We start from the raw sequence: 25,003 nt of genomic DNA on the forward strand, positions 1-25,003 counted from the left end.
TTTATTTATCAAATTAGTCCAATATTAAATTCCTAATCAAAGTGACAAAAAATATTTGATATGCTTTATTTTTAAATCTAGAGAAGGAAAATGGAGATTAAATCAAATTTCATTTTTTAAAAAAGAAAAGGCAATAATAGTATACTATAAGTATATCAACAAAAAATAAAAATAGTATTAGCCTAAAAGTTCACCTAAACTAAAATAATAAAAAATTACTTTTTTGAACAAAAAACAAGTTTAGTATTACCTCTTTTTCCAAAAATGAAATTTGACAATTATGTTTATTTTAGTATTATGTTATTTATCCTTTTTGTTTGACTTAAAGTATAATAAATTGAACAAAACATATATAAAATTGAATATCAACCCAACAGGAAAAAATTTTAAGGATATAAACTAAATACAAACTTTTTTTTTTTTGCTTTGCTTAGAGATTGTTGTATAGTTGATACACTAGAGAAGATGCATACTTTTTTAACAATAAAAGGAATAATATTAATTTATAGATAAATTCATGAATAAAAAGTTAATAAAATCATTGCACTCACTTTTTTGTACTTCTAGCTTTAACTAGTCTTCATGGGATAAAGTGTATATATTTAAAGTGAAAGAAGGTAAACTATAATTACCCACTAAGTTCAGGGGGCAAAGTGTTATTAACCCCTTTTGTGTCATTGTACCGCCTACCCGGCATCCATCAGGACCATTAACCCCATCTTCTCCACCCAAAAGTAAGAACTCCTGATAGCTAACTTTAGTAAATCGTTAAAAATCTCTTGTAAGCAATTTCACGCTTTCATTGTCCCTTCGACCTCTTCCGCAGCTTCCTCTGTTCTCCTCCACTATTGGTATGACAAAACCCCTTTCCCAAACCCGAGGTACTTGAAAAGTAGTTTCCTTTCTATTCTTTCGTTTATGTTTATGCTGTTTGGATTGTTTGCTTTGTACGCATTCATTTGTATCTGTGGGTGTTTTTCTTTTCTTTTTTTTTTTTGTTTTATCAATTATGTTAGATTACTTATGAGACTTAATTCAGCTGGGTTCTGAGGTGAAATTTTTTTTTTCGATTAATTGGTGAGATTTATCAAATTGGGGGTTAGGGTTTTATCTGGGTTTTTGATTTTCCATTTGAGGACAGGAAAAAAAAAAGACTTGATATCACGCACTTGTCAATTTTACTTTTTTTGTTATTTAAATATAAATAACATTTAATAGAATCAAGTTGGGGAAATGGAAATTAAAACATGAAAAAAGAGGGACATTTTTTTTTTTCCTTTTTTTGGTTATACTTTGAGTTAGTATATTGTTGAAGTTTTGTTAGGTTCATGGTTGATATGTGTGTTGATGGAAGCGAAATGGTGTTATTGCAGGATTTTTGTAAAAATATAAAGAATAGGCTAAATGTTGGTTAAGGGCAGGAAAGTTGCTGGTAAAGGAGAGGCAGTGGCAGCACATTATGCTTTTGGCCCGCTTGAAGATGATATTATTATAAAGCATAGGCTTTTAACTCGTACGACAACTACAAGGGGTGAACCACCATTGAAGAAATTACAAAAAAAATTTACAGCTTTTGCTTTGGAGGTTGAGAAGGAGGGGGATAACTATGGTGATTGTGAGAGACTTGCGAAAGCATTTTTGCAGGAGTTAAATACTTTTGAGATACCTTTGCTGAAGAGTAAAGCGGTTATAGATGCAAATGTTAGGGAGAAGGAGAATTTTAATGAGTTGAAAGATGATATAAACAAGCAGATTTTGCAAGCGCAAGATGATATTGAGGATTTGAAGAAGCAGCTTGAAGCGAGTAAGATTGAGAGGCAGCATAAAGAGGAGTGTGAGGCAATTAGGAGGTTGATTGCTTTGCAACCACCAAGGTCAGAAACTCAGAAGGTCATCTCAGAGCTGGAGAGAGAGATTGAGTTATTGGAGGCGGAGAACACTGCTGGTTCAAGGACGCTGGAGCTTCGGAAAAAGCAATTTGCACTTCTACTGCATGTGGTATGTGATAGTGATTTGTAGAAAATTCGTGCTTTTTTGTATTTCATTGTGTAAATTTTGCAGGCGCAAGTGAAATTAAAAACACTTCTTAGTGCTTGCATGTAAAATTTAATTTGCTGATTGGGGTTGTCCTTTTTGTGATTCTCTTAATTAGGTCAATGGGAATCCTACTTAATTTAGATGGTAGCTAAGTATTCTTTCTATGGTAAAACTCTCCCTAACCCCAACCAGCGAGAGAGGGAAAGAGAGGAAACAAATTGCAAAACATTGTTATGTGTTTCTCCTCCTCTATGTTGCTGTAATATAAGAACTTTCTATCTATTAGGAGGATATGCCATTGTTTTAAATGTTTTCTAGAGTTGCTAATTTGGTTCAAATAGTACAGTAATGATCACCCTTTGATCCATGTACCAGCTAGCTTGCATTGTGCGAAACACACTTTTATGCTCTATTTCTTTTGGAAATCAATAATCCGTTATGCTAGTTAACTGACCACTACCTTAGTAAGTATTATTGTTCATTCTTTTGAATGGAGGGCTTGGGATATCAAGATCTCATAAACAGAAAAGTTTTAAGGAAAGCAGATGGATTAATTGGGTGTGGCTAAATTTTTGTTGTGGTTTACTTGATTCTGAACTGTTAAAATTGGAAGTTTCCCCCTCAAAAAGGGGACTTATAGAGGCACTTATATTTCTTGGGATATTAGAAAGCATCAATAAATCAAAGGGCCACTATTTGAACATTGTATTTATGTACTACCTGTTGTATTCAAATTAATCTGTTGATGAAGAGCTCATGAGGTTGGAGTAGATTCATTGCTTTGTTGATAAGAACTAAAAAACTTGAGCCTTTGGAAGGTAAGGGTTAGCAAGTCAAATGAAGCTGCCTTTATAGTGGTCTTGGATATTGTGGCCCTTTCTCCCTTTATGCATTGAAAAAGAGAAAAAGGGAATTTATGTTTTCTATATATATCTTCCATTTCAGAAATCGAGACTTTGTAGAATTGTTAGTCACAGATCAAAGGTGTATGGTTTGGTGCAGATTATGAGTTGGAATCATAGGTGCTAATAATTGCTGCTTGGCTGTCTCTTGTGAATGATTTGGTGCAAAACTATGGTTGGAAATTCAAGAAGACAGCACTGTCTAGGTTAATGAAAACATGAAAGTGTTGGGGTTAGGAAAGCCCAGGGATGCTGAAATTTGATGTTTTTTAAGTTTGAATTCAAAACATAAGTTGTTGCTGCAATTAAAAAGCAAAACTATGGGGCTTCATAACGATGTTATGCAAAATATACTGAGGGCCAAAATACAGTGAAGCAGGTTAATGTTGACGATTAGCTACTAGTAGCAGGATAGGTGCTAAGTGCTCAACATTTGTGGGAAAGGGGCTGTACAGCCTTATTATTTCTTTCTCCAACCAATCAACACAGTAGTGATAGTCTTCTGCAGTAATGTTAATCTTGTTTATAACCATGTAAATGAAGTTTTGGCCATCTTCATGATCACTTGCAAGAATTGGATAAGCATTAGTAACAGAACATTGAGGTATATGAGTAGTGAGGGCATAGCAGTTGAAACAGGATACTTTGTAATGTACTGAATATTGATGACATCATATACATGTTTATTGTCCTGTGACACCTGTAACTTTTGCTAATCTCCTTTTGGCATGATAACATAATATTCTCCTTGGCTCCTATTTCTCTTTCATACTTTTATTTATTTTTTTATTTATTGGATTTTTTGCATTTCTAGATGTGTTTAACTCCACTGGCTGATTTTAAAAAGATAACCAGCTACAAGAAACTTGTGTCTCTTAAGGGATTCTTTTGACATGTAGCTTTTTCTTGTGCTTTTATCACTTTTTTTTGTTAATACTTTTTGAACTATTTTGACATGAGTGTCAATTCCAAATCATCCTCTTAGACATCACTATTGTGGCTGTTGTACTACTTGCTTAAACTTTTGTCTCTTTATGGTATCATCAACCACAAGAATTTGATGTTCAACTACATTGCTAAGGATGTCAATAAGTTCTCAGAATTTTTGTAGTGTTCTAGTTTGTCATTACTATTGAGAATGTAAATGTGATTCTTCAGCTTCTGGCATCCTGCAAATCACTCAGTAGGATATATAATTGATTTCACATCTTTGTCTACGAACTTTTACCGTACATGATACCTAAAGCTTTTTGGCGCCTTTCCAAGTAACAATCAATGTATTGCGTGACTTGTTCTTTTACTTAATCGTGACCTTCAAACTATTTTTGCAGGTGGATGAGCTCCAAAACACGATAGAGGAAGAGCAGCGTAGTTTGGTTGAGGAGATGCGAATGGTAATTGATGAGCATAAGAATGGGGTGGAGGATGCTAATGGCGGTCCTGAAGCCATGACTGTAGACTAGAGGGATACATTGCATCTTGATGCTTGTATGATTCTCTCTTTGTTCATCTCATGGTACTTTTAGTTTGACTGTTTCCTGTTTCTGTATGTCCAAATTGAATTTCTTATAGTTTCTCTTTAATCAATCTCAAAACACAGTCCACTTTGCCATTTGTTTTTTGAATACTATAGGTAGATCCCCAAACGTGCCTCCCTATCTTCATAAGATTCAAGTTACCAATTTGATGGGTCCACACATTTTCCACCTTACTACACATCTTCAAAGCTTTTTCAGATTTCATTTCCGATCTGTACTATTTAGTATTGTTACCTCCAGATTAGATAGTCATTATTAATCCGGCTTGTTTAGCCCAGGCCTTCTTGTGTTAGTAAGGAGGGCTTTCTGAATAAACTTAGGAGGCGCCTGGTTCTTGCTCTGGAACTGGAATTAGATATGGAATTATATTATATGCATAAAATCAGTATGGGTATGAGCTACTTGAATTATTGAAATTACTATTGCTTGGTACAATTCTTTCTAAAATGGGTATCAAAATTGTTATTCATTTTTTTTAAATTATTCGTTTCTTTGCTGGATTCATTCAAGTCTTCAACAACCAGCACCAGCCACCATCCCACCACCGCCAATCAAAACCTTCTTGCCTCTTTTATTTCTTTGTTCTTTTTATCTCCAATCACCAACAGAAACTCGCAAGTCATATCTGATGATGAAGCAACTTGGTGTTTAGTATTTCCTATCAACTGGAACCTTAACTAAACCAGGAGTTTGTTAATAACAAGGCGGATAGAATCAAGGCAAGTTTGAGTGCACTGGGACCAGTTTCAAGCTGACTGCCGAGGTTTTCAACGTCCAAGCTAGCAGCCTCATGGATGATGGTGGTGGCTTCTTTTCTCAAGTCAGAATTGAAGTCCTCAAGATCGCGGTAGTAATTTTCGAATGCTAATCTAGATTTGTAGGTGATGGACATGAAAAAGGAGAAAAAGGTTGTACATGAGCTTGCCGTGCTGGATGAATTTTGGAGGGCCACATTCGGATTTTGGGGGTGAGGATGGAGTGGATGGATAGGAACGAGGGCAATGGACAGTTTTTGAGACACCATGGAGGAGGAGATGAGTGGTTAGAAGCGAGGAGGGGGAGGAGGTGATGGAGCCAATGGCTAGGGGAATTAGGACTCAAAAGGGAACCAACTAAGCTGGCTCAGTTGGCCACCAGATGAGGGACTGAGTCCCTCCCTAAGCGTAGGTCAGGGGGTTGAACTCTACTAACTGCGTTTTCTCTCAAAAAATTTTTGTATCATGACCGAAGGTTATTAGCTTCTTTCGAATCTCTCAATATATTAGATAAATCTATCCTCGTCTCCTTTCTCCAAGTACAGGACCAATTATAATAATGTTATATATATAAAAAAAAAAAAAAAAAGAAAGGACTTAGAAGGGCAGTGGATAACAAAATGTGAAATGAAAATTATCTAGGAATTGGAATCAAAATAAAGGAATTTAACAACCCCCCCTATGAGTTATCAAATTTTTAAAATTCATTTCAAAACTTTAACATAACTACCATCCAAGAACTCAAAATGGACATCATTCCAATTTTATTCATTAAAAAAAGTTGATCCTATATAACAAGAAGTAAGGTGATTTGAGAATTTAGATGCGGGCCTAAACTTTTTTTTCTTCTTCTTCTTTTCCTCCACTATTGAGTTGTACCTTTCGAATTGCTTGCTAGCAAATCTTGTTCGATTCTCCCCAGCACGAATCAAGTACAAGCAATAAGGACTCGTCTATCATAATAGCACCACTTTTGTTTCATATCAATATCAATCTTGTTAACAAATTTTAAATTTTTGCTAATCAACAATCTTAGATTGAATAAAAATTGGAGATGTACAATTTTTGAATGATTAAGGCATTTGTGCATCATGGAGATAAAGCTGCATATTGTGATGTTATATTGGAGAGTGTTTTGTTATATGTTTTGTTTTTTTTAGGAAGTGTTTTGTTATATTAATTGTCACCATAACTAAAAATATATTACTGTACAAGTTCTCATGTACTTAGGTTATGGTGGATTGCAATTTTCTAAAGAAAAATTATTACATTTTCCGTGAACATATTTTTCAATTACCTTTTTACTTCACATATATCAAATCGTTACAGTAATTTTTCTACAAAAAATCCAGCAAAATGCAATCGAAACAAAGCCTTATGTTGCTCTTTTCCTCTGCATTTGGCACCAAGGAAAAGTCTGTTACAGGTAATGAGTTGATTACAAAGTGAAGGACATTGCAGTGATTTTATTGCACCAAATCATTATTTATACAGAGAAAGTTGCAATGCAATGCTTCACTCACAGCCTTGCCACTACTCCAAGAGCTTCTTTCCTCCAATCATGAAGTGCTCTGCTATAGTAAAGATCCCATGAGTTCTTTCTTTTCCCTGTGGTATTGGTGGTTTTGAGCCCATTATGTAATTGTCCAAATAAAAGTTGCACATATCTAAATTCTTGTTCAGTTCCCCTTTTTCTTGTCTCCTAACTCTTCTTTTTGAAGAGGGAAGGGAGTTGTTATCTTACTGGACTGATTCCACTTCACTTCAAATTTGTTTGACAGTGAGTATCCAAATTCCAAGGTTGAGTTTGTAGAATTTTAGCCCTGCAACATTATGCAAGGTTCCGGTCTGATCTGATCTTTTTAGTAGCCCGTAGAGATTAGATGAAATTGCAAATGAAACCCCCTAGAATCTTCTGTGGATGGAGGAGAAATAAGCTCGAATATAAGTCGAGTCCTATATGCTACTAAATAACTTAGTTAATCATTTTGAACCCGTGATTTCGCTCAAAAATTGTTGAAATGACTGATACGGGAAATAGATTCTATTGTTAGAAAAAGGGCCATAGAATTCAAAATACAAGAAAAATAAGGGAATTGCACTCCTTTTGTACTAAAATTTTGGCTCTGTCGATGCAGTAGCAAAATACAAGGTCTTGGGGAAGAAAATTCTTTTCTAACTCCTTTCTGGGGTTTGGTTTGTCAAATTGAAAATCGTGCTTTTCACTTGGAGAATGTTTGCCGACCCCATTCATTGGCTTTGTCCTTGGGAATGCTGTGTTTAATTTTCTTATACTTTCAATTTCATGTGGCTCAAATGAAGGTTGTGTTGTATCTAATTCACAATAGCCCGCTAGGTCTCATTTTTTGTTTCTTTGGGGACATCCCATAAGAATGGGACTAAGGGTAGAACTATATTTGTATGGATTAATTTTTTTATGCACTAATAATGTAGTACTAACAATTATGAATGTATATCACATGTGCATTATTTGAATTACAAATTTGAGTTTATGTTATGTGACATGATTTAAAACTGTTAGTGTAAAAATAATTTTGTAAACTGACTGTACGTACAAAACTTACTCTATTTGTATTAGGGGAAATTGTTTCAAACACCATTCTGTCAAGTGGTAAAGAGCTCCTTTGAGGAGTTTGATACAAGCACATGGTAATTTTAAAAATTTTAAATTTATTTCATTAAACCTAATACCTTTTGCTTTTATTTTCGTCCACTTTTGAATAAAAACTAGGGGTTAATACCACTTTGTCCCCCCAAACTTTGGACGATTACCCACTTCAGTCCATAAACTTCAAAATGGGACACTTAAGTCCCTAAACTTATAAATACCTCCCACTTGAGGAAAATTGTTAACAAATCCTGAATGCCGTTGGTGGTCCAAGTGTCCCATTTTATAAGGGTTTAGGGATTTAAGTGTCCCATTTTATAAGTTTAGGGACTTAAGTGGGAGGTATTTATAAGTTTAGGGACTTAAGTGTCCAATTTTGAAGTTTATGGACTGAAGTGGGTAATCGTCCAAAGTTTGGGGGGACAAAGTGGAATTAACCCTAAAAACTATAACTCATCAAAACAATGTGATCCTTTTTCTCATTATCCTTTCATTTCTCTCCTTAAGAATCAATCGAAACAACGTAAATCAAATCCCTCCAATTTCCCAATTTTCCTTTCCTTCCCTTTCCTTCAATCCAAAAGGTGTCCTTGAGGTGAAGTGATCCCATACTAAATCAAAATTTATCATACAACCGTTAGCTATTCAATTTCCAATAAGATAAATGATGGTAGAAAAGAGATTAAAGACCGTTTGAATTGTTATTTTTAGGAGTTTCATAAAATATATATATATTTGATATATGTAAAATAAAAAAGTAATTAAAAAATGCGTTTTCGGAAAAAATAGAAATTTTTTTGTGGAAAACCACAATCCCAACATAATGGATTCAATTAATTCAATGTTAGATTTTAGTGAGCGGAATCTTAAGCTTTTACAAACAACTAACAAAGATGACCATGAAATTCGTTTGGATTATTTTGTTTATGGGTAACAACTAACAATATAGTAGTGACTTTTGTACTCAAAAGCCACAATCATATTTTCCAATTATCGTCAAACACTCCAATTGACTATCATCCCTTCAAAAGAAAAAAATTCCAACAGTGCCATATGATTGGCCAATAACAATCTGGTAATTTGCTAAGAATTGCCCTGTAGTGTGGCCGTGCTGGACACTCACGCAATTGACCGCAGTCAAAGTCTCGGGTCCGTGAAGTCAATTTACCAACCGGAGAAGTTGCGTTTTTCCAAAGTGTTCTTTCCTGGAAGTATTCGTGTGGTTGTTGTTGTTGATAAGAGTGCCGAGTCCAAAGCTACACAGCATGGAGAAAACTATCCGTCCAACTCCTAAATTATTTCCTTTGTACTTTTTTGGCTCCTCAACAATAAATTTCTCAATGAAAAAAGTGTCACGTTTAAGGATTTCTGTCAAATTTAGTCCTCAGTGCAAAATAGGAAGATGAGTAAAAGTGTAAAGAAAGCCATTATAAAAAAAAAAAGAGACATTAAAAAAAGGTGTATAAAAAGCCCTTAAACTACTTTTATTATCAAGTTTTGGCCCTTAATCTAAATTTTGTCTAGAATAGTTCCTGAACAAAGTGTGTGCTTTTAACCCTTCTGGTCATTTTAGTGGTAAGTGCAGTCGGAATCAAAGGGTATTTTTGTCCAACCACTTAATATAACCATTGGAACCAGAATCAGAAAGGTTAAGATCAAAAACGCATTTCCCTATTTGAAATCCTTTAAACTATTTAATTTTTTAGTAGACAAATATATCTTATGATGATTTTTACATATTAAAATTAAGGAATGATTAAATCCATGTCACTTTGTTCTAAATCCACACCTTATACAAAAATCAAACAATAAAATCCAAGAATCAATAAAAAAAATTTCCCAAAGGAAAAACCGATGCTTCTACTGGCAAATCTTTGATGAATAGGGAAATAAGTTATCAAAATTCCCAAGATACTGAAATCATTTTTTTCCTCAATAGATTGTAAATTTTTTCAATTAGGCTTCTAGTCCAACACCCAAGTCCTACATGAAACTCGCTTTATTGCTTGAGAGTACGCTATCAAATTTCCCAGACCCTTCAAATTTCAATACGAACCAAAGAAGCTAAAGGACCAACAACCATAACCATCTCTTTAAACATTTTCAATTTTTAATGCCTTAAATTTTTGGAAGTATGATATTAAATCCTCAAAACCATCTTGTCCACAGAAAAGTAGAAAAATTACAGTAGCGATTTGATATATGTGAGGTAAAAAGGTGATTGGAAAATGTATTCAGGAAAAACGTGGACAAGGATGTTTCCTAGGAAAATGACAATCTTGGAACAATTTTCTAAGAATCTTTTTCACTTTACCAACAATGTGTTCCCTTTTTGTTTAAAATATCCTCTTGATAATATTCCATAGTTTTTCCCTTAGCCATTTTTCTATGTTATCAGTAGCTTATCTTTTTTACACAACAATCATATATATGTAGTATATTTGAAGGTAGTGCAAGGTGCAAACTCTTTTCCTTTCTTGTCTACCTTTTGACCATGAAGCGTGTTGTGTGAAGCACATTGGGGTGGGAATATGAGTGGGTTCACTTTTTTATTATATTTAGTGTAATCAGACTGCAAGTATTCTAGAAGAAAAAATTACCTCTTTTACTTTGGTCATTGGTTGAACTGTGGTTTATTATTATGGGATCTAGTGATCAAGATTGAGATATTAAAAATTAGTTCTAAGGTTGATATTACATGTATTCTTATAAACAAAATATGATAATTTTTTTTATATACTGTCAGTGTATAATTTTTTTTAATACTAGTTTGTTTAGATCACAACACATAATATGAATTCAAATTTGAATTTTAAATTATACACATGTAACATACATTCAAAACTACTACTATGAAAATATTACTACACCGTTAGTACATAAAGTATTAATCCAACAAAATAACGGTTTATTATTAATTATGTGTTCAACAGTTTAAAAACTTATGTACCATAAATCAACAAAGGATCTGAAATCCCTTTTTGTGTAAAAAGAATGACAAATTTCAGCATTAAGAACAATCAATCACTCCATAGTGATGGGATAAGTAGGGAATCACTATTAATTTTATTTTAAAAAAAAAAAGAAAAAAATTACTCCATAGTGAGTTTTTTTCATTTTTTTTGTCTAAAATGTTTGATTTTACTCTATTTTAGAAAAAGATTTAGACAATTATTCTTATCCATTTGCATACATTAATAAATAAAAAGGTCTTTAGGCATTCTTTTTTTTTTAAAAAAATAAAATTAAATTAAGAAAATATCTAAATACAATAAAAAAAAATTTGAGTGTGTGAATTATGGTAGATTAGTTGCAAATGATCACGTATCCTCATGCGAATGAACACGTGTCCACTAGCCCAGCTTGTATACACAGTAGTATGGAATGAATAGATCCGCTTAAGATACGGACAGACGCTTACTTCTGTAACTGAGCCTTTTGTTTAATACCGTCAAATACTTCTGAGGGATAATTGCAGAAACCTCCTCTGATATTTCTTACAGTTGCACTCATCTTCTCTGAAATTTGAAAAATAGCACTAACCTCCCCCAAACTTAAGATTTTGATAGCAACTTCAGCCCATGCTAAAGAAAATGCTATTAAAAAAGTTTTTTGGGAAGTGAGATAATAATTTTGTTCTATTTGTACTCTTTTGCCTCTTGTGAGGTAGTATTAATAAAAAAATGAAAAACATTAAGAGATGGAAATAATTAGTGAAACTCCGAGGATCTATGTGCAAAGAGAACAAGGGTAGCAGTAAAATTTGGAAAAAACAACAAATATATGTTCAAAAATATGAGGTTTTAAAGTATATAAAGAGATTGTTGATCAAGTAAAAAATTTCACTTTTAATCAGTATAAGAGAATTTCTTATTATCATGCTTTATAGTATATCGATTTCATACTATTTACCATATTTCATACACAGTTATGTTCTTTCATGATAAAGACAACAATTTCATCCTACTATAACTAACCCTACAACTTTATGTATTAAGTTTAGATGATAAAGGATTGCTTACCTATCATCTTTTTATTGCCACAAATTTTTAATAGAAAAATCCTTCGATTTCGCCTTGATTTCTGCTATCTTTCTCCATTTGTTTCATAAATACATATGATGAAATAAGTTCAACCAAAACTACCAAAACTTAATCTTTTATGAAGTCTTATGTATAGGTTTTTTTCTCCTACATTTTCTTGTTTATGCTTCTCTTCTATATAGAAACTATATAATTTGCATTGTCCTCTCAAGTGTTGTCAATCGCAAAATGACACCATGTTGGAGCATCAAAATGGCACCATTTTGTAATTGTACTTATAGTGCCTAATAAAACAGAAAATAACCGTTAATCTTATTTAATTAGTTATTTTAAACTTGTTTATTGCCATAATTTTTTTTGCCTCAAATTTGTTTACTAACAATTTTAAACTCTTAGGGTATAGAAATGAATTTATTCTATCTTATGTCAATTATAGGCCCCAAATTCATGCTAGGGGAGTTTAGTGCTATTTTTCAAATCTCAAAGGAGGTGAGTGCAATTGTTTGAAACCTCAGGGGATGTTTCTGCAATTATCCCTACTTCTAAAGTATGACAATGGCTGCAGCTTTTCTCTGACGAAACAATCCAACTCGAAAATTTTGTCTTTTTCTATTATAATAATTTCGTGAATAATTAAAAGTACGATAAAAACCGTAAATTTGTCCCAGCCACGGCATTGGTTACTATTATGCCTAATTTTAACGGGTATCCGAACTCGAGACTTCAGGTGTTATTTTTTAAAAAAATATATATAATTAACTTGTAAAAGTGTCGACATGAAGGTATACAATAGTCATGACTGTATATTCACGTTATAAGTTCGGTATAATTAAAATATGTTATGGTGGGAATAAAAACTTGTGTTCTAATTCAGGATCTTAAGTATAACTTAAAAAGAAAAGCTTCTTTATTATGTATGTTTCATCGATTTTTTGATTCAAATAATGGAGTAAAACACCTTTCAAACTCTTTCCTTCCAAAACTAACAATGAATTTTTTATATCATAAGTTCTCTACACACACATATATATACAGAGTTTATTGCCAAAATAACTTTTTTTCCAAAACATATCTTCAAAGTAATCTAATTTTAAAATTTATTACCTTTATAATTCTTTTTTTGCCACTTAGGCTGCATATATATCAAGATGGAGATAGAAACACCCTCCATTTCTCTTTCCATCTAATATCTTCTTCAATTTTCTCTCTAAGCCTTCCCGCATTTTTTCTTTCTATATCTTTCTCTTGTCAAACGTAATTATAAGAAACTAATATTTATATTAATAGCATCTTAAAAATATTCTTCTTTAGTTGATAATTTCAAGACAAATGAAAATTATTTTCTTGTCTTTTCAAGGAGTAGGAAGGATAGCATAAACAAATATGATAGCCTTGAAATTTTTGTAATAGCTTACAATTTCATTGCAATTTTTGTATTAAATTTTTTTTTTTTTTGAAAAAACATATGCAATAGGTTTGATACATTTAAAAAATGGCAATCAGGATAACTAGATGGCAACAATAATATTATTATGGGAATAAAATTTGAAAGTGAATCACATCAGGAATATTTTTTAGCAAGAATGTTATTTTGGCAAAAAACTCATATAAACACGTACATGAAGGCAACAACATAAGAGTCTGACTAATTCAATGTCTTATGCATGACAATACGAATTAAAATTATAATGCAGCGTGAAGTCCAAAAAATGATGTTAAATTTACTCTTTCTTTCAGTTCGGTAATTTTACACGTGGTCATTTATTCTCATATGCACAATTTATATACATAATTTTGCCGAGCTTATATGTTAAGGTTTAATCATAATTTTGGAAAAATACCCACATAGGGAAATTCTTCAGTTAATAACTTATTAATAATTAAGTAAATAATCATAAGACGAGAAATGATGAATTGAGTGGTACGGGGGAGAGAATATAAGTGAAAGGTTTCAACTCCGACACCTCCCATTTACACTAAAAAGAAAGCGTCAAAAGAAGTAAATAATCATATGTTGGTGTAATCTTGCTTTTACCCATGAGGCAGTAAGTTGGTAAAGAAGAGAAAGGTAGTTTTCCTTTGTTAGTTAGTTTTTAGTAAGGAAGAACATAAAGGAAAGGAAAGATTCAAGAGAATGAAATGTAGCACTACAATAGTCAAAACTTTTCCTCCAAAATAGGTATGACAATTGAGACGGGTGCCCGAAAATTTTCCCCGGTTTAAAAACGGCCGCCCCCATCCCTCACCCAGCCATTTGCTAGAAAAAATTAATAAATATATAAGTATATATGTGTGTGTACATAATTATATATAATATTTAATTTAATTAATTACAAATTTATAATAATGATATTATTAGTTATATGTATTATATATATTAGTATCTGTAAAATAATTGATATTATCAATTATACTAATAATTATACATATCTACTAATAGAAATTATTAATTAGTTATACTAAATTTATTAATACATTTATACTAAATTCCTAATTACACTTAATACAATAATACTTTTTCTAAAAAAAAAGTACATTAATGACTTAGTGATTGTATTTGTGTCAAAAGTGAAAACTTGACTACTTTAGTTGTATTTGTTTCATCATGTTGAATTGTATTCCAATAACTTTTGTTTGATTGTTTTTATGAGTTTCAATTGTAAAATTATAATAAATAATAATTTGGTGATATGTTGGTATTTTAATACTTAATTATTTACTAAAATTTGACTATAATGAAATTATATAATAATATTTTATTAACCTCGCAGGTACTTCGTGAGGGAAGCGGAGCAGGTTGGGGGGAGTAGCCCGTTGCCATCACTACTCCCAAATTGGACGGAAATTGAAGGAAATTTTGAGGAAACTTGTAAAATTTTTTCAAATGTCTATTTTGTCCTTAAAAAGATTTTGAACAAATATTTAATGACTTTTATACCCAAAATCATTTCACTAATTTTCAAAACCCCCAAATAATATGTGAACCCCTTCTCTTCTTTTCTCTCACAACTTAAAGTTTTCCATTCTTTTCTTTTCTATCCTAAACTCCCAAACAAAGCCTTAATCGTTAAAAGTCAAGCGGTAAGTTCTGGAACCGCACAAACCCAATCTTCTCTTCTTATTCCAAACGCTACCAAATCACAATAAAGTCTCACACTATCATCTCATCAATTCTTCTCTTTTGCTCTCAATCCTGGTACCACTCTCCCCTTCAGTCGCCGTCAACTCTCTCTTGACCTCGATATTCTCTCTGGTAACTCGCAAACTCCCCTTTTCCCCCCCTAAATTTCTACAATTTTTACTTTTTTTTTTCTGATAATTATACTCAATTTTATGCATTCATTCATGCATATATGTATATGCTGTTGCGATGGCGTGTGAAAATAACTCGAATTTTTTATTTCAGTTGTTTAGTTCAATTTCGATTTTGATAAGCTTTTTCTTGTATTTCTTTTCTCTGTGAAAGGAGGAAACTTTTGAAATTGAGTGGTGATTAATTATTTATAGTGTCCAGGTCTGAATTTAGATTGTTGGGGGAAGTCATGGTAATGATACGTTTAGTATATTTGTGATTTTGTAGAGCTAATTTCCTTTTTGCATTTTGATTATGGATTTATTTAGAAATGTTGAGGAAATGTTTAAATTTGCTGTTATAGACACTCATAACATTCATTTTTTGCGAATATCTAGTCAAAATTTGTACCTTCTTTTGGTAGTCGTTTTAGTACATGATTTTTGCTTATAAAATTAGGTTTTTAATTGAAAAAAAAAATCGTCTTTGGATGTGGATGAAGTGAGTAAATTGTCAGTGTGTTTGTGTTTTATTCTTCTTGTTTTGCATGTACATGATTTTTGCTTATAAAATAGTTTTACAAATCTTAGTTAATCCTAGCAACGTAACATGCGTTTAGCTGCTCTCCTGTTTATCTTGAGGTTGCTTGTAGTCTATCAGTTGTAGTTCAATTCTAATTTCTTTGGTACAGGACGGCCTATGCACGGGTGCTTGTGATTTAGGTTTTGGCTAGTTAACGTATTGGATAAAAGGATGTCGAGTCAAAGAAACACACACTGGTGCTACCAATGCAGTCAACCAGTTCAGCTTCAAAGTGGTAATCTTGTATGTCCGTATTGCGATGGAGGTTTTGTTCAAGAACTTAATGAGGTCAGAAGCAATAATTTCCGCGATGTAGAAGAACTTAGTCAGCATTTTAGAGCTCGAAGAGATAGAGATTCTGAGGATAGATTTGTGGAACCTTTTTCAGGTCCTGGATTTGAAATTATGGATGCACTTGATGCTTTTGTAAGGCAGAGAATGGTAAGTGGGAATACCAATTTTGATATTAGATCAAGATCAGGTATGGTCCCTGAACATAATATGGCTTTTCGTCGTGGTCCATGGTTGATATTCCGTCAAGGTCCTGTTCATGCTTCCAATAATGATGCTCTTGATTTGCTATTCAATGGTAGTCCACGGATGGGGCAGCGTAATTTTCGTGATATTTTTATGGGACCTGGACTGGAAGAGTTAATTGAACAACTCGCCTTGCATGACAGGCAGGGTCCAGCTCCTGCTCCTCGTTCCGCTATTGATGCGATGCCTACAATTAAGATCACTCAAAGGCATCTTAACATCGACACCCATTGCCCCGTATGTAAAGACAAGTTTGAACTTGGTACTGAAGCGAGGCAGATTCCCTGTAACCATATCTACCATTCTGACTGCATTGTTCCGTGGTTGGTTCAACACAATTCTTGCCCAGTCTGTCGTGATGAGCTTCCTTCAATGGGTTCTGGAAGTTCTCGTACTAATAGGAGTTCAAGGAATGTTAACCCAAGCAACGGTAGAGGGAGCAACAACGGTAATGGTGGGGAGAATCAGGGAAGGAGGAATCCATTCTCGTTCTTGTGGCCATTTCGTTCATCAAACCAAAGCAGTCAGAACTTTGATGAAGCAGGAGCAACTAGCTCAACCACTATGAATGAAGAGAACAACAATAGGTCATATTACCCTGGATGGCGTTTTAATTATTGAGTCTACTGCAGCTAGCCTCCCTCTCTTGTGGCAGCACTTTGTGGTGAAACTCCATTGTGTCAAGTTCTGCTTTATAACTTAGTATATAATCTAGCTGGTTTGTGTGTAGTTTTGTATTTGCCTTGCCTTGGACTTCAGTCTGCTTTCAAAGGTAAGGTATGGCAAAGGTCATTTGTCCTTATTAGTACTGTATCTTGTGTAATTTTTTTTAAATCTTTTTTGAGAAATAATGGTTGATATCAAGCGTCTCTAGTGTGTGGCTGAATAATTCACAGATTATTGCTATTTATCCTTGGGGTATTGAAATTAAATACAAAATTTGGCTGGAATCAAGGGATGCAGCAAGGGATGTGAAAACTCTTTAATGAGACGTACTCTTCTCATTATAGATGCATCAAGGGATAACAGGAGCTCGAGAAACGAGCTCATGATGGTACTTTCAGATAGCTTGGATTTTATGGTTATGAAATTTAAAATTTTTCAAGAACGACATCTCCTGCTTTTCTAATAATTGGATATTTATCCATGTTGATGCAGGGTTTGGAAAGTTTAATCTGTTCTATTCACGTAACAAGGGGGAAAAAGAATCAAACACATTCCGTGGAGGCATAAAATTATTTAAACAAGTGGGAGACACAAGACTAGTTTAAATGGGGTTTAATCCTCAAACTTATTTGTTTATTTAAAGAGTTTCATACTGCGTTCAGTCTTAACTTATTTTTGTATTGAATCATGTTCAAAGAAACTTCTATCAAGTAGAGTTTTATCAAGTAGGTTTATTTGCAAAAACATTCTTACTTTCTGTAAGAAAATGTAAGGAAAAAGTAGAGTTTTCGTCTAGATCAAACACCTTATATTTTCACATATAATTTTTAATTTTATGTTGATTGAGCCAAAATATAACTAAGGTTGTCATCAATTGCTACTCAAACATGGCTTGGCGGGCTAAACAAACTAGCTTTTATAGTTCAATTTGAATAGCTTTTATGGTTCATGTCGAATTCTAGTGTCTCCTAAGCAATACGCAAATGAAAATTGGGATACTTGTAGAAACCTCTCCCAAAGTTTCTTACAGTTGTACTCACCTCCCTTAAAATTTTAAAAATAGCATTAACCTTCTTTAGCATGAATTTGGAACCTATAACTGACATAAGATAGAGCAAATTTACTTATATATCCTGAGAGTTTAAGATTGTTAGTAAACAAATTTGGAGCCAAAAAAATTAAGGTAATAAACAAGTTCTGAATAATTAATTAAACAAGATTAACAGTTATTTCTTGGCTGAATAGACAATGTAAGTGCACTTACAAAATGGTGCTAATTGATGCTCCAATATGACGTTATTTTGTGATTAACACCACTTGAAAGGAAAATCTAAGTTGTATATTATCTGCATAGAAAATAAGCAGAAGAAGAAAATATAGGGGAAAGAAACTTCCAAACAAGGCTCTATAAGAGAATAAATGCAGATGATTTTGGCTGTGTTTTTAAACTCAGACCGGATCGGGCGGTCCGACCTGATCAAACCAAGAACCAATCAAGTGTCCGGTCCGAATTGTTCTTCAAAATCGAAAGACTAAAAATCAGGTTAAATCTGGTCAAAAATCGGGTTTGACGGGGAAAAAATCGAAAAAACCAGTTTAACCAAGCATTTTTTTTTGAAAAAAGGTTAAATTTTTTAATATTATGTTTTGACCCTTAAATTTTTAAATCTTATTAATATACCTCAAATATTTCATACTTTATAAATGTTGTCCTAAAATTTGATGTTATTTTTCAATTAAATCCATAATTTTAATTCTAAATTGGTTAACGTTCATTAAATAATATAAATTGCTACTTGATTATTCTAATTTCTTTGTATTTTTTTGTTAAATATATCTGAAATATCAAATATATATGAATATACCTTTATTAATATTAACATACTTTTAGGTATTTTATATACAATATTTTAATTTTTAAATAATTTTTATTTATGACATCATCCGGTTCAACCCCGATCAAATTCGATCGAACCCATTGACCCCTAACCCCTGAACTCGGCCGAGTCGATACCCGGTCTGAGTCTGAAAACATAGGGTTTTGATTGAATTCATTTTATCTTAAGCATTCATGAAACGGAAGGAAAAAGAAAACAGAAATCAAGGCAAAAGTCTAAGGATTTTTTTATTCAAAATTTGTGGCAATCAAAAGACAATAGATAAGTAATCATTTATCATCTCAATTTAATACGTTGAGTTGCTTTTTCTAGTTGTTGCTAATGCAACTTATTCTCTTTATCCTTATATACTCTTCAGTTTCACTAACTATTTCCACCTTTTAATGTTTTTCGTTCTTTTACTAATACAACCTCACAAGAAATAAAAAAGGGTACAAATATAATAAAATTATTATTTCACTTCTCAAAAGGATTTTTTTAATAGCATTTTCTCAGACATAGGCTAAATCTGCTATCAAAACTTAAGTTCAGAGGAGATTAATGCTATTTTCAAAACCTCAGTGGAGGTGAGTGTAACTACGAGAAACCTCAAGGGAGGTTTCTGCAATTATCCCATGAAAATTCACTGAGAACCAGAAGCCCGCGACTGCTATAGGAAATCAGGAAAGTCAGACGTGGATTAACAAGATGAGGGGCCCTCCACCAAAGTACGGGACAATCCCGCCGGAAGACGACGGCGGTGGCGGCGGCGAATCTCTCCGGCCTATCACCCCTGCCAACCCAGGCGGCGCAAGCGTCGGGGTTGGTGGCATCCGCAAGAAGGCTGCTGGGGTCCGACAATGGCTACTATTGGACTCGAGCGGCCAAACCCAAGTGGTGGAGGCCGGAAAACACGCCATCATGCGGCGGACGGGGCTTCCGGCGCGGGATCTCCGGATACTTGATCCATTGCTCTCCTACCCCTCCACCGTATTGGGCCGTGAAAAGGCAATTGTTATCAATCTGGAGCACATAAAAGCCATCATCACTGCCCAAGAAGTCCTCCTCAATTCCCAAGGCCCCTCTGTCACCTCTTTCACTGAAGAGCTTCAACGCAGAATCTTGCGTCATCACCAAGCCAAATCCCAGGTGTGTTTTCTTATTCACATACTAATATGTTATTATGTATTTAATTTTTTAATTTTAAACCAATTGTTGGGGTTTCTTGAATTCCTTGTTTATTTGGAATAATCTTCAAGCTGTTTTTTCCTGTTTGGAGAATTATAGTATTCAGCTCGGTTATGAGAGCGATTAAAGAAATTATTAATGTTTGCTGCACTGAAATTTTGAAGATTTTTTCCCACTAGCACTTTAATTTATATTATTTAGTAAAGAAAACATAGTTTGATGGTACAAAAAGTCTGTATAATATGGCTTATGGCTGTTCTTTAATTTTAGGAACTTAGTCATTTAGGGCACTTGTATGCCTGTGGAGTGCGGACAGCAAGCACCACGTTATAGTTTTTTTCCGCTTTTTGGGTTTGTCTAAGCTAATTGCAATGAATGTTTATGAAGTATAGTTTATCGGATGATGTATTATAGAATTGAATCTTAAATTTGCTTGTGCTCTTTCATAAAATTTTTCTTGAAAATCTTGTATCTGAATTCGAAGTCTTTTGTAAACAACATAAAGATAATGGAAATGAAATATGTTGTGATAGTTGTCTTGTATCTTACTGACAATTATCTCAATTTCGACATCAGTATACACTATTGTCAGCACTCACTCCAGTTCAGGCACATGAATAGTTCCTCGATTACCTACTAATATAAAGCTCAAAGGGATGGTGTCCCATTGCTTCTGGGATGCAGCATGCAGTTCTTTAATTTTCATATGGTAATCTTGAGCTTATGTTCATGAAAACTACACTTCTTTGTTTTCTTCTAGTATTTATTTTTAGTTTATGTCCATCGTTATTCGTGTGTTATGTTCTTTTCACTCTATTTTGCATAATCTGTAAATTATGAGTCACTCTTGCTTTGGGAGAAACTAGAACTGTATCTTTGAATGGTATTTTTTTTTAATATCTTGCATATCTATATGTATGCTATGGGCGTGAATGTATAATGCGATTTGCTTTTGAATCTGGTGAAGGAAGCTGGAGGTAATGGTAATGATGTGGATTGGTCAAACTTGTATGATTTGGAAGAGCCACAGACGAGGAATGTTAGCTTCCCGAATAAGGACGAAGAGGGTAGGACAGAAGGGAAGCAACAAAATGCAGAAAATCGAGATGGACTGAAGCTACTTCCATTTGAGTTTGTTGCATTGGAGGCGTGCCTTGAGGCTGCTTGCAGTGTCTTGGACAATGAAGTAAAAGATTTATACTATCACATTGTTTCTCTTCTGCTTCCCTTTCCCATCAATGGTATTTGGTAGGAGGCTTCTTTTGACAGGTAGATTCCCTTTTGATTGTTTGTGTTCATATATGTAGGCAAGGACATTGGAGCAAGAAGCTCATCCTGCACTGGATAAGTTGACAACAAAAATTAGTACTCTCAATTTGGAAAGAGTTCGTCAAATTAAGAGTCGCTTGGTTGCAATAACTGGACGTGTTCAAAAGGTCGGCGCATTTCTATGATGCAGTTACACAAAGAAAATCCGGTCTATGTTGAAGATTTACTTTTGCTTGAATAATGTGAATGATTTCTGTTCTTTAAATATGCTTGCTTTGGAGTTTGATTTTTCTGCATGTTATTGGTAATGATTCTGTGGATATTTTTTCCATGCTAATGGTTAATACATTGCAAGCCATTTCTTCTCTGCATTTTTTTAGTGGCTATTCTTTGTATGGGTTAGATCTACACTTGACTTGTTTCTGCATTATCCTATTTCCTCATTTCTATAACAATTGTTAATTTCTGTAGCTTTCCTAGTCTTTTTGTGATTTAATTTGTTGCTTCTTGTGCCTGACATGTGATCTTGAGCTCAGTTCATTATTTCTTCTTAATCCTGCTTCGATGTCCTCCTTGAATGTTGTTCCACACATCCTAACTATTAATTTTGTTAGTTGATTTCTCTGGTCAATTGTGCACGTACATCACAGGTCAGGGATGAGTTGGAGCATCTACTAGATGACGATGAAGATATGGCTGAGATGTATCTGACTGAAAAGCTTGAGCAACAGCAGCTTGATGATTCCTCTGTTTCTTCTATAAATGAGCAAGATGAATTGGATGATGAAGCTAATCAACAGGATATTGACGAAAGGTGTGTATTCTTTTTGTTTGTGGATAAAATGTAACTTTATGTTCTTTATTTGTGCCTTAGTCATATGTAAGTGTTAGAAATGACATCTTCGTTTCTCATATCAGGACTCGTGCTAACATTTCATATGAAGGTAATGGGGGTCCCACCAGTTATGATGCTGGTCTTCAGAATATGGACAATACCCGGGAGCAGTTGATTGCTGCTGCTCGGACGCTTAGCAAAGATAGTCGTGGGACACGTACCAGTACAACTCAAAGTGCTATAAGCAAGCAACTTGATGTGGAAGAACTTGAAATGCTTCTGGAAGCATACTTTGTCCAGATTGATGGCACGCTGAATAAACTCTCCACGGTATGTAACTCTACTGATGCTTTTGTAAGACTCTATATATTTTGGTTGGAGAAAAGAAGAGAAGGAAAACAATAGTAAAAGATCAAATGTTAGTTTAGACCTTCACCATTAATCGAAAATTTACTTAATCTTTAAGTCATGACAAACTGATGTCAAACAGAAAATATTTTTAGCATACAAAATAGAAATGAGAAAGTATTACACTTCCGACTTGATAGGAAAGGTTTCGATCAAAACCGTAAAACAAGATCTTGAACCCTACTGTTTCTGGGAAGTTTCTCAAGTCACTAGAATTGGAAAAGGTGTATGCGTCTTGATATTAGTTATGATTATGGTTGCCAGTATAAGAATGAGAATAACCAACGGCCCAAAGGGCGTTGGCCACCACAAAAGACTCAAGTTTTTGTGAGCTAGGGGGTCAAGGGTTCAAACCTTGCCTCCCATCATTTTGCTACTAACATGTGGCTTCTCCAAATGCATACATACGGGTGTGTAGTACATCTGTCTGGTCCGATGGTGGTTTAGTCTCTAGCAGTTTCCCAATGACCCAATTGGGTCCTCTCCTATGTTAGGCTAGAGTAGGAATAGGAGGAGAGTAGATGTTGCTGATTGACCCCAAAAAAAAAAAGAAAGAAGAAGAAGTATAAGAATGAGGATATATGATCATTGGATGACTACTTATGCAATTCACTGCATGATTTCCCTTTTTTTTTTTCTTTTGAGTAATTTAACATGGTTATATATGCACTACTTTACTTACTACTACCAGTTTTTCCTTCTGGTATGGTTTCAATTTGCTATCGTCTACATCTGAGTCTCTTCTCCCCTTTTGAGATGTCGTTTGTCATAAATAAGTAAAATGTTATATGCTGTTGAGTTCCTTCAGAAACAAAATTGCTTTTCAAGCCTTGATGACTCAGTTCCTGAATCTTGAGCCAGTTTCTTATAAGATTTAAATGACATTTTACAATATTTGTGTTTTTTGAAGTTGAGGGAGTATGTAGATGATACTGAAGACTACATCAACATCATGCTGGATGACAAACAAAACCATCTCCTGCAAATGGGGGTCATGTTGACAACTGCAACCCTGGTGGTTAGTGCTTTTGTTGTCGTGGCTGGGATCTTTGGCATGAACATCCATATTGAATTGTTTGACGATGACAAGGCTGGGATGCCACAATTTCTATGGACGGTAGGCGGTGGCACTACTGGTACCATATTCCTGTATGTGATTGCAATGATCTGGTACAAGCAGAGACGCTTGATAGAGTGACCGTGGAGTGCATAAAACTGCCTTTTTCTGAAAGCTGTATGTTATGTTGTATATGCAAAAAGTGCTCACTTACACACTTCTGTAGCTTATGTCATGCTGATTGTAAAATATTATGCCTTGACATAAGAGCTATGCAATGCTCAGACGCTCAGGCGATAAATCTGGTTTATAAATTCTTTGTGCCTGCCAAGAGATTGGTAATATTAATAGCTTGAGATCTTGTCCCTCGTGTATCCAGATTACCTTCTCTGTCTGCAGTTTTCTGTGCATACTCTGTAGCCTTGTTTACTAGGTCGACACATTCTCTGCAGGGAAAGGCTTGGTGCTTCTTGTCAGCAAATTTGGCACCTTGCCCATGCAAGCACCAATTAGTACAGATATTGATCCAGTGGACCAACAAAAGAAAAAAAATTGCAAAGTAGGTTAAAATCAGTGGACCATTTTTAAGAACTAAAGCTACATCCCTCAATGGTAGAGTTTAAAGTCTCATCCATTCAGAGAGATTTTAAAAATTTGGAACCTCTGAAAGCCAAAACTCGACACATAAAAACATTGAATTTTAAGAAATACTAATTTACAGTTCTCTCAACGTATTAAAGTAAGATGCATTCTAGCTTTTATTCGCAGTCAACCATAAACCTTTTAATTTTTGACTGCAATTATAATTTGTAGTCGCCCCAAACAATCATAAATTGCCTCCTCCATTGCTTCAGTGGAAAGAAAAAAAACTTTTGGTAGACATTACACAGAAGTTAATATCATTGTAAGAATATTTCCACCTACAATTCTAAAAGAAAAGCATATAAACCAAACTTTAATCTATTCAACAAGGTTGACTAAAACAATATCAGTTTTTACATGAAAAAAAAAAAACATTGGTGACAGAAAAAATGAACTATAATATGTCTGATCAGTAACTTGCATTGACCAAGGCTATATTGCTAGCAATCTATGAATAGCCTGTAGCTTCCAAATGGCTTTGTTTTCAAAGTTGTTTCTGCATCCATTGCAGAACTGCCAGGTTGTGTAGCGTACGTTAGAAGCACTTCTGCATTTTCTTCAAACTTCAGATCACTGATATTAAGCTTCTCAGAATATACAGGTAAACTTGACCTCTACATTCTTTAGTAAAGCTTAGCAAGTTAATAATGTCATCTCTTCTTGCTGCATCACTGTCATAGGTTCTCAATTACTTGCACACCAAACTTATGCTGTCTTAGGTTCTTTAAGAGAATCAGAATTGGATT

At 33.9% G+C, this 25,003-nt stretch overlaps 3 protein-coding genes across 4 annotated transcripts; all 3 read left to right on the forward strand.

Moving 5' to 3' along the window:
• Nucleotides 1-696: 696 nt before the first annotated feature.
• On the forward strand, nt 697-4,551 carry LOC113704463 (THO complex subunit 7A). 2 transcript variants are annotated; one of them, XM_027226375.2, is made up of 3 exons: nt 697-851; nt 1,374-1,998; nt 4,271-4,551. In XM_027226375.2, the coding sequence occupies exons 2-3, from the start codon at nt 1,405-1,407 to the stop codon at nt 4,400-4,402; spliced, it is 726 nt and encodes a 241-aa protein (XP_027082176.2). In that variant the 5' UTR covers nt 697-851; nt 1,374-1,404; the 3' UTR covers nt 4,403-4,551. The 2 variants fall into 2 exon arrangements, with proteins under 2 accessions (XP_027082176.2, XP_071912098.1); XM_072055997.1 differs by having other exon boundaries at nt 698-881.
• Nucleotides 4,552-14,951: 10,400 nt separating this feature from the next.
• Nucleotides 14,952-17,179, forward strand: LOC113704453 (probable E3 ubiquitin-protein ligase RHC1A). The gene is made up of 2 exons (XM_027226359.2): nt 14,952-15,157; nt 15,888-17,179. The coding sequence occupies exon 2, from the start codon at nt 15,950-15,952 to the stop codon at nt 16,934-16,936; it is 987 nt and encodes a 328-aa protein (XP_027082160.2). The 5' UTR covers nt 14,952-15,157; nt 15,888-15,949; the 3' UTR covers nt 16,937-17,179.
• Nucleotides 17,180-19,529: 2,350 nt separating this feature from the next.
• On the forward strand, nt 19,530-23,989 carry LOC113704446 (magnesium transporter MRS2-3). Its single transcript, XM_027226349.2, has 6 exons — nt 19,530-20,007; nt 21,014-21,232; nt 21,354-21,482; nt 21,966-22,129; nt 22,234-22,480; nt 23,469-23,989. The coding sequence occupies exons 1-6, from the start codon at nt 19,567-19,569 to the stop codon at nt 23,754-23,756; spliced, it is 1,488 nt and encodes a 495-aa protein (XP_027082150.1). The 5' UTR covers nt 19,530-19,566; the 3' UTR covers nt 23,757-23,989.
• Nucleotides 23,990-25,003: the final 1,014 nt, after the last annotated feature.

The sequence above is a fragment of the Coffea arabica genome, chromosome 1e (assembly GCF_036785885.1).
Source record: "Coffea arabica cultivar ET-39 chromosome 1e, Coffea Arabica ET-39 HiFi, whole genome shotgun sequence".
Classification (NCBI taxonomy): Eukaryota; Viridiplantae; Streptophyta; class Magnoliopsida; order Gentianales; family Rubiaceae; genus Coffea; species Coffea arabica.